The sequence below is a fragment of the Nuphar pumila genome, chromosome 4, assembly GCF_984573655.1.
Source record: "Nuphar pumila chromosome 4, dmNupPumi1.hap1.1, whole genome shotgun sequence".
NCBI classification, from domain to species: Eukaryota; Viridiplantae; Streptophyta; class Magnoliopsida; order Nymphaeales; family Nymphaeaceae; genus Nuphar; species Nuphar pumila.
Window position 1 is genome coordinate 111,054,816 of NC_143252.1, and position 10,928 is coordinate 111,065,743.

Below are 10,928 nucleotides of genomic sequence, written 5' to 3' on the forward strand. Positions count from 1 at the left end.
TCTTCAATCTTCATCTTCCTCCCACCCACCACCATTTCCAGGTCTCTCTCTCTCTCTCTGCGACGGGGCTGATCGACCCCCCCCCCCCCCCTCTCATTTGTTTTCATATTTTTTATTATATTTTTCTCATGTTACATAAACAAGTGAAAATTTTTCATTTTAAAAAATTATCGTATCAAAATTCTCATAGGCAATATTTTCTTTTTCTATGAGATTTTTTCAATGACTGAAATTTTTCCAAGGTGCATTTGGATGGTCAGAAAAAAAAAGAGAAAACAGGAGCAAAGAATCGAATGAGGCCCATGAATAATGTTTCCCCCCACCGCACCCCCAACTTATTCAGGGCCACTGGCCCACTGGTAAGGAACCATAAAGAACGAAGGCAAATTTACATACAGATTCACCCTTTCTCGTTTGAGAATGCATCTATTAAAAGAAGTTTCCCCAAGTAGAATGATGGGAAAGATAATTATTTTTTTTTGCACTGGTGAAAAATTTTAGTCACGCACAAAAGAAATCACAATTTACAAGCCTCTGTGAAAAAAGTACGACCATGAACAGGCATGACAATTCAAAACCCAGAAGCCAAAAAAAACAACAAAACAACTGAATTGGATGAAAAAATCCTATCCAGCTTACACTTGCTAAATGGGATCATACTAGAAAGTTTGTTCGATTCTGGGCAGCCCAAAGGTGTTTAGAATGAACTATCAATTGATTTTACTTTACACATCAGCGAAGATCGCCATTGTCATCATCATCAAGCTTTAACCCAACCAACACGGAGAGCTAGCTCAGGCAACATTCATGAATACACAGTTCATGGCTACAAACTGAACCCATGGAAACACCGATCCGAGCATGGAGTGCTTCCCTCTCAAAAGGGCTCAAGTCAATGAATCACAGGCCACAAGTCGCAACAAGGCATCATCTTCTCCACCAGTCTTTAATTTTCAATCTCCCGCTACGATGCGTCGCAAGCTTGACAGCAGGCAACTTACGCCTCACCTCTTTCCACAACATATTCACTGCATCGTCCTTCTTCGGAGGGTACTGAAACTCGAAATGATGCGAGATCTCCTTCAACCTACTCCACATCTCAGTCCATCTTTCTTTTGAGATCTTATTGAGCTCGTGCAGTAAGTAGTTGGGTCGCAATGCCTCTTTGACAGAGAAAAAGAGTGAGAACTCTTGGTAATCGAGTTCATCTTCGAACGGCAGCTCAATGCGGTCGCTGATGATAACGGGTATACAATGGCTGACAATGGCATCAAAAAGCCGGCAAGATGAAGGAGTGTCTCCTGCGGGGTGCAGACAAAACTTCGATGAACGCATCCCTTGCGTGGACTGGTGCAAGAAAAGCAAAAGCAAATGAGAGCTTGTTTACAAAATGCTCAAAGATTGAAAAAAGAAAATGATACTAATATTCAAATTTCAACGGATATCAAACAATCTCTAGCAAGCGATTAGCAACTTATGCATTATATGATGCACCAAAACAGAGATTTAATACTCATAGTTAAAAACTTCAACAAGAACGAGAGGTGCAAATTGATCAACTCACTTACTCAGCCACAACTGTTCACGAGAAAATCATTGGCACTAAAACAATCAATCATGCAATTAACAATGGATTGTCAAATACTTGCATGTCACTATATTGTGGCACCAGATGCTAAATTTCTTTCAACCCACAACTTTTATAACGAATTCCAATTCCAACAATGAACAATCATAATTGGTATACACGCATGCGTGCAGGCGCACATGTGTGTGCAAGCATGGGCGAGTGAACCAGTTCTCTGCAACCAAGATACGTAATCTCTCTGATGAACTGGTGTACTTTGAGGCAGCATTCCAGAATCAGCAGGTGCTGTGCCAGAATAGCCAGATTCCAGCTCTGTTAGTACCACACTCGTGAAAGAACAGTGACAGAATTGGAAGATTAACCTGAAGCTTCCTTTCTAGCCAGTTTTATACTGCAGCAACACCAGAAATCATCAAAGAGGTGCCATCTTTGCTGGATGACACCATCGCCACCAGTTTCCAATCCACACCAACTCAGAAAATAATTAATTAAACGGATGCCCTAGTGTGCTGGGACATACAACCAGGTGGGAACTATATGGGAAATACTACTTACTGCTTTCATTCCTTCTGATGATGCAACGCTCTCTTCAAAATGCACCCCCTCACGACCAATCAAAACCTTTGCTAATTTTGAACGCACAATTCCTTCCTGCAGTTTTAGTCTGGTTTATTAACTAAATCTGCTATAAGTCCGCTATATGTAATTTCATGATGAACAATTAGATAACCATACATCTTTTCTAACTGTTTTTCCTCGGAAAAAGAGAAGCGTCGGCCGAGACTCAAATGGATCAGGAGCATTGTCATCAGTAAATGACTCAACAATGTGTACATATGGTGCCACCACATCTTTGTGCAGAAAGGACATGCTTTTGGGAAAACGTCCAAAATCTGCAACAATAAGAATAGATGCATTCACCCATTCTCTCAGAAATCTAAAGGCATTTGGATGATGCAGGGGGATTACATGGTCGCGGCCACCAGATCGTTGCCAAAATTTGGATTCACCCAAAATTCTTAGTACTTCAACCTGATCTATGCAAAACAAAAAACAAAAAAAGAGTAAAATGAGAAGCAGGAAGCATAGCAGCATAAACTTGGATTATGAGGTCAATTATCCCCAAAAAAGTAGGAATCACAAGAAAATAGAGGTTATCAATGTCAAAAAGATTCCTGAAATAAACAAAAGATAATGATGCATGGAGAACAAAACAAACATGGTGCTTTTGTTAAGAATGATTGTATATAAATGACAGAAATGGATGAAATCTGACCCAATCCTGTTACATGATGAGATTAATGTCAAAACCAAAAAACAAAAAAGATAAGCAACAATATCAAAAGAGCTTGGTTCAAAACTACTAAGGGAAAAATGTCATCCCTGTGATAAATTTGTCATGGCAACATCCGAGAACAAGGACATCAGTCCAGCATATATACCTAAAGAGTGCATGCCATAAACAGCATCTTGGCAACAACAAAATCCATAAGTATGCCTCAAGGCATTTCCATTCCAGCCAAAGAAAGAAAAAAAAATCTTGTAGGAGGCCAGGCAATAAGATATACAATGCATTGGAGAATAATAGTGTTGCTATAGCAACAGCATTGAGCAGTCATGGTTGGCAGAAGCAAGCAAATGAACATATTTCTTTTGCGGTTAACAAATAGAATTCATAGCAAGTACAACTTAAGCAATTATCTTCCGTCAAAGATAGAGCATGACAAATTTAATTATTCACGAGTGACCCTTGCAGAGAGACTGGTGAATGCCTATTTGTAGCATGCCACCATTGTTTCTTTGGGTCCGGCTTAGCCAAACTGAGGCCAGAAACAAGAATATGTTCTATCTGGTTGGTCACAACACCTTGGCTCCTTGCTCATTGTTAGAACTTAGTGGGTGACAGGTGGCATCTGCTTTGGCATTCACGGCCTTCATTTACTTGGTAGTGGCTTCACTCAAAAAGAACTAGCCCATTTCTAAAGAAAATACCCCTCAATACGCCAACACTAAAAGCCCAAGGACCTACTTTCTATGTTTGAGGCAGCTATGGTACAGTTCTTGCTTTCTTCACTGAGAGATGTCTATAAATCTGGTTATCTCACATCCTTCTAGGTTCTTAATTTCAATAAAATATTTCCCTTTTTTCAAAAATATTAGCCAAACATCCCCTCCTAACATGGGGCCTGGAATAAAGAAGGATTGCTAGGCCTCCAAGTGTGTGAAATAGGAAAATTGGTTCCTCCTAACCTATGGTACCCGGAGACTCCATTTTTCCCAATGTAGCCGTGTCGACACGCGTCAACACCCGGACACGTGATTTTACCCTCTGTACATACAAGTTTGTATTTAATTTATAATTATATTTTCAGTATATAATATATATTTTATATAACATATATATTTAGATTATATTCAGTTTATTTTGAATTTAATTTGTATTTATGTGATATTTAATATATATAACTGTATCCCCATGCCCACAGTTTTTGGAATTTTTGTGATCTCACATCCTTCTAGGTTCTTAATTTCAATAAAATATTTCCCTTTTTTCAAAAATATTAGCCAAACATCCCCTCCTAACATGGGGCCTGGAATAAAGAAGGATTGCTAGGCCTCCAAGTGTGTGAAATAGGAAAATTGGTTCCTCCTAACCTATGGTACCCGGAGACTCCATTTTTCCCTCTGTAGCCGTGTCGACACGCGTCAACTCCCGGACACGTGATTTTACCCTCTGTACATACAAGTTTGTATTTAATTTATAATTATATTTTCAGTATATAATATATATTTTATATAACATATATATTTAGATTATATTCAGTTTATTTTGAATTTAATTTGTATTTATGTGATATTTAATATATATAACTGTATCCCCATGCCCACAGTTTTTGGAATTTTTGTGTCATACCCTCCATACCTGTAGGGATGGCAGTGGACCGGGGCGGGGGCGGGGGGGACAAGGTCTCCACCCCCGCCCCATCTCAAAATCCTGCCCTTCATCCCCGCACAGGTTTTGATTTTATCCTCCATCCCCATTTCATGTCCTCCATCGCCTGTCCAAACGGGGCAAGGCAAGGCAGGGCCACGTTTTCCCTCAGTCCATTGCAATCCCTAAATAAGGATTGGGGACGGAACAAGGCAGGGCAAGGCGAGAATCGGGACGAGGACGGAGCGGGGCGAGGGAAAGCGTAAGTCCATCCCCACCTCCATACCCACACAGGTTTTGATTTTAGCTTTCATCCCCGTTTCATGTCATCCATCCCGGTCCAAACGGGGTGAGGAGGGGCGGGACCCCGTTTCCCCCCGGTCCACTGCCATCCCTACATACCCGTACCCAGGTGGCATAGCTCCCAACCGTCCATATGCTGTGGACAATGCATATTTTTTATGTTTTAAGTCATGTTTGCCAAATCTGACCCCACAGATGTGTTCAACATGTTCCATTTGTTATGAATTGACTGTTGGGTCATATTTTTTCATTGAAAAAATATGATTTTATGAGTCCTTAAATATATGAAAATGCTAAGCCATCGATTTTTAAAGCCTTATAAGAACCTGCTCACATGTCATAACCAGATTATCCCAATGCCTATTTCTAGTAAATAGACTATGCAGATCACATCTATAAGGTTAGATTCCAAAAAAAAAAATTAACGGTTGAAAATTAAGACCGCCCATACCCTCGTACATTTAGGAAGAACCAATCTCTCTCTCTCTCTCTCTCTATATATATATATATATATAGAGAGAGAGAGAGAGAGAGAGTAATGGGTATGTACTGAAATAGGCTAAATGAAATGTGCTAAATGAGTTTTTCAGGTCTATTTTTGTTTTATTTTTAAATTCTGACCGTGCAGATGTGATCAATGAACTTGATTTTATAGGGATCAGCTCTTGAAGTGTCGATTCTGACACATGGTGGGTTTTTATAACGCTCAAAAAATCAACGGTCTAAAATCTTTGTAAATTTTCAAGGCTTCAAATATCATTTTTTTTCATTGAAAACACATGATCCAGGTGTGGATTTCTCGTAAATCGACCATGCCCAAACACATTTATGGGGTTGGAACTGCGAAAAAAACACTGGAAGAGCAGAAAAACCCATTTAGCATGTATCCATTACTCTCTCTCTCTCTCTCTCTCTCTCTCTATCTATCTATCTATCTATCTATCTATCTATCTATCTATATATATATACATATATATATGACCATGCATTGTATTGGCCAGAACCAATAGGGTGGCACCAGACATCTATGGATTTCCAGTAAATATGATGCTTAAAAGTACCAGTCTTTTGTTTTTTACAGTCAAGCAAGACCTACGATTGACTCATACGCTGCTACAAAGGTATCCACATAAATGTGATGCTATTACTGCAACCTGTCAACAGAATGCCAAACATATAGAGGAGACGACACCTTCAAGATGGTGCCAAGTGCCAACCCCAATGGTTTTCAGCATCACAATCACTGGAAAATATTAGAGAGTATAGATAAGCATATAAAAATCAGCCCCAAATGTGTATATGATGGAGTATTTAGGTAAGTAAAGGTTTCTTTTATCAGTCTAAAAAAATGTCTCAGATACAGAGAAAAAAGGAAATAAAAGGATAAAAGAGAATCAAAGAGAAGGAAGAACCTCTCTTAAGATTAGGATAAAATAGATAGATAATCTTATGCACTCTATACTGTGTTTTACATCCTTAAAAATCATGAAAGGATCCCTAATCCAAATAAAAAGGAAAAAAAAAAAGCCTATAACCAAAAGGGTTTACAAAGTTTTGAAATTGTCATAAAGAAAATCCAATTTATACCAGACAATCTCACTTAACTTTAACAAGCATTGGGCATCTCGGATTTTATTTGACATCCTGAACAAATAATTGAGGAAAAAACATGGCTTCATTATCACCTTGATGCAATGCTAAAGCAGGGACACTTATCTATTCTATGGCCCACAATCTATCATACTCTAATTCATGATTAAATTAAAATTTGGTTAAAAATATAAAAATAAAGAGAAAATAAAGAAGTAACTATTAATAATCAATCTCTAAATTCATCAAAAGTCCCCAATGTTCCTTATAAAGAAGAAACCTAGAAAAAAACCTAATTGTTAACATGAACCTAAGATGTCTAATATCCAAAATTCCAAATAAAATCCAAATCAAGATAAATAATATATTGGATTCAAGCAAATAATTTACAACAGGGTCATCTCTCGCTCTTGATTTTCACCCCATCTAGACATAAAAATATAGTTGGAACCATTAATGGAAACTCTAAAACAAGAGAGACGCCCGAGTACAACTTTACTAGTATAAGAATGACTGTAGTAGAATACCATATAGCATTGCAGCTACAACTGTACATCATGATCAACTACCAAATGGTTTTTCTGTATCCATCCTGGGGCAGGTTAAGTTTAGGCCTACTTCAGCAACTTGATATGTGGCATAGATGATGCATGACATAGCAGATCAGGTCTAGGCCATAACTGAGATCTATTTAAAAGGACCTGGAGGAATAGGCTCAAAGTTGTTTGCAATGCTCAACCCTAAGACCACATGATAATATTCTTCTGTGAGCTGGATGGTCTCCTGCAGGCCCTTATCTCAACCAACTTGGACTAATGTCATGGCCAATGTTCACTTATAATCACAACATAACAGATTTCAGCATTTTGGTTCCTTTTATGTAGGGGTGTCAACGGGACTGGTTTACCCGGACCTGACCCAAACCAAACCCTATAGGGACAGGGTATGGTGATAAATAAGAAGACCCGATTAAGACACGGGTCCGGACCTGAAGGTCCGATTAATACATGGACCCGGGTATAGTTTGTGAAATTTTATACCAGACACGGACTGACCCAAGTTCCGATTAAGACCCGCAATTTTTCAATGTAAAAATGATAAAAACTATGGTTTTACCGGGTATGGTCCGGGTTTGGTTCATGTAGTTCTTATCGAGTCCGGGTATGGTTTTTCTTATAGTGGACCTGATTAGACCCGGGTCCAAACCCGATACCATACCCAGAAATCTGGTCCAAGTCTGATTCCACCTGGGTCCGAACCAAACCCAACCCATTGACACCCCTACTTTTATGCAAGTAATGTTACCAAAGACACCATTAGTACATGTGTAGGTAAGGTGAAATAGCAGTGGCGGTAATAGTAGTAGTACTGCTGGTGGTGTTAGTAATGTTAGTGGTTGTGCCATCTTAGCTTGGGAGACAGTTTTCTAGGAGGCAGAAAAATAACATGCATTATTCTAGTATAAATGACTAAATTAAAACAAAAATGATGACTAAGAGAATACCAAGTGACAAGGAAAAAGCCGCATATTAGATAAGATCATGGGTAACCTAATAAAAAACATGAATGAAGGTGTGCCGTTAGAGATGGATAGCATGTCTTTTGAACAATTGATAATTTAACAAGAAGTTCCATAAGGCCTATGCAATGCGCGATCAGGTCAATGTGGATTAACAGGACTAGAATAACGGGAGAGCCAAACACCATGAAGATAGCTAAGGAAACAGATAAACTAGAAAGAACCCTGGAGTGTGGAGTGATTCTGAGGAATATACACACAAAGAGAATTGGGACCTACAAATTGTGTGTAGATTATAAAACCCTCCATCACGAACATATTAATGAAACTACAACCCATCCAGTTAATTCTTAACTAACAGAATAAAACGTCTCCTCCAAATCAAAACGTGCCCATCCAATTAATTCTGAATCAACAGAATAAACGTCTCCTCCAAATCAAAACCTGTCCATCCAGTTAATTAACAGAATAAATGACTTCCCCAATCAAAACGCATCTATCCAGTTAAATCTTAATTAATACAATAAAGGTTTCATCCAAATCAAAACGTATGGCTCTCCTCCTCTCTGGGTCCACTTCCCCAATTCCAAGTAAACACAAATCACGTCAACATCCTTCCAGTTTCCAATGGCATACAAACCAAATCTCATATCCAATTTTAGATACCTTTCGTCGCATTTGCAATGCCCTGAGATTCTTGGATTTTCTCAAGATCTAGTAATTGTATATCACAATCACAATACTTTCTCAAGGTCAGTGAAACATGAGAAAAACACAAGGTTATGATCGTGATCGCCAGCTGTGATTGTCTTCGCCTTGAATCATGTGAAAGTTGGTCGCAAGATTGACCTTGTGACCGACAATCACAGTTTCTCAGCTGTGATTGCTCATCCCCACCAGTGACCAAACAAACACGCGCAAAAGTTCACCCAAAATCCCCAGAATTAGCACTAATTAATCGCATCCAAAGTCACAAATTCACCCAAAAGCCTCAGAGTTAACACTAATCAAACGCATCGAAAGTCCCGCAAGAACCGCCACTAACAACGACATCTTCCCACGCCGAAAAAAAAAACACATACCTGCAGGCTCCGGTCGACCTCCGTCTCCGGGTCGGTCATGTTATGCCCGTGAGTGTTGAAGCTGAGCGACGAGAAGAAGGGCACGAAGAACACGTCGGCAGACTCCGGGTCCGAGACCCTGACAGCCGCGCGGTCGTCCCTTCCGCCGTCTCCCTCGCCATAGCCGGGCATGAGGGAGGCCATCATCCAGTACTCGACGCTGTGCTGCTTCTTGAGGCCGGAGCTCTGGGGCCATGGAGGCAAGGCGGGGGGTGTCCAGGGGAGGTCCTGATCGGGATCGGAGCGGCGGAGCATGCCGACGTTGAACCGGCGGGGGAGGTCGTACATGAAGACCCTAAAAGGGGGGTCGAGGCAGGAGGAGGAGAGGCGGAGGGCTGGGAGGGAATCCGGCAAGAAGCGGGATCTGAGATCCAGGGTTCCGAGGGCGAGGTAGAGGAAGACCAGGATGAGGGCGAAGAGGAAGAGGGTGATCGCCTTCGCGGACATCTCTTGATCCCTCCTCTCTGCAAGGAAGAAGGAAAAGAAGAAAGTGAGGGCGAGGGGTTATTTATAGTGTTCGGCTCTGCCACTTCTAACGGCCATCGAGGCTAACTTTGATGAGAAAGTTTGGTATCTGGAGTTCATTTTTGTCTTCGCCCTTATACATCGCTTCATTTACTTAAACGCCACTTTGCTCGAGACCACGTTTTTTTACGAGAGCGTACCAAGTGATCTGCCAAATTAGCATCCACACCGTCCACAATGTATGGTCCTTGCGGACATGTTTGATGGTTATTCCATAAAATTAGGACACCTAAGAACAAAAATCATGTAACAAGTTCAACGTTTGCTTGGACCATATTCAAATGTCACGTTGCAAAGTCTAACATTTGTTTGCATTGTACACAGACAACATGAACAGCAGAGAGAGAGAGGAAGAGCGCTTTTTAGGACTCTCGAGTATGAATTGCTCAAGAATCCCTTTAGAGTGCCTTGAATTGTAAAAACAACGGTAGATCTTTTGACATGCAAAAAATGATTTTTCCCTACAACATAAAACCCTAAAAACTAAATCCTAAAGCCTAAACCCTTAAAACCCTAAACCTTAAATACCAAAACCTACGTCCTAAACCCTAAACCTTAAACGCCAAAACCTACATCCTAAACCCTAAACCCGTAAAACCCTAAATCCTACAACATACAACCCTAAACCCCTAAACCCTAAATTTTAAATCCCTAAACCCTAAACCCGTAAAACCCAAAAACCTTAAACCTAAACCCTAAACCCTAATTTCTAAAACCCTAAATTCTATAAAAAATGAGTGTACAGATCATGATAGAACATCTTCTATAAAAAAACAAATCAAGATATCTTATAGAACTGGTTGCAAGCCAAATTGTATCAAGCAAATCGCGATAGCATATAGCCTTTATACGTACAAATCGTTTAAGCCTTTTATCAATGTTTGTGCAAATTGCTTCAGCCTTTTATCAATCAATGTGTAAATCACGATAGAAAGACAGCTCGTAAAAGCAAATCATAATTTTTACAGTACATAACGCTAAACACTTGTTCAATTTTTATTTACGAAGGCCGATAATTACAACGATTTGTTCAGTGGCATTTGTGTGTTACACTTATTAAAATAGATTTATACACTTATAGAATGTCACGTTACAAAAAAAAATTATAGAATTACAACAAAGATATATAGAATCCCAACAAATAATTATCAGGACGTCGATTTATATTTATGAAGTTACTGCGACAACGATATGACTTTATTTGTTTTTGTGAACAATATTGATATGTCTGTAAAACCCTAATATAGATTTGTGTAAAACCTTATTCTATGCAAAACCCGACCCGACCCGTTGTCCAAATCTAAAACCCTAATCTATTTAACCTCTCTTCCTCTTTTCTGCGGCAACGCA

The 10,928-nt window shown here is 39.6% G+C and overlaps 1 protein-coding gene across 1 annotated transcript; it reads right to left on the reverse strand.

Moving 5' to 3' along the window:
- Positions 1–495: 495 nt before the first annotated feature.
- On the reverse strand, positions 496–9,500 carry LOC149840566 (putative arabinosyltransferase ARAD1). The gene is made up of 4 exons (XM_090004472.1): positions 9,015–9,500; positions 2,324–2,620; positions 2,144–2,239; positions 496–1,347 (listed from the first exon to the last, which is right to left on the reverse strand). The coding sequence occupies exons 1-4, from the start codon at positions 9,498–9,500 to the stop codon at positions 928–930; spliced, it is 1,299 nt and encodes a 432-aa protein (XP_089860598.1). The 3' UTR covers positions 496–927.
- Between the last annotated feature and the right edge of the window lie 1,428 nt (positions 9,501–10,928).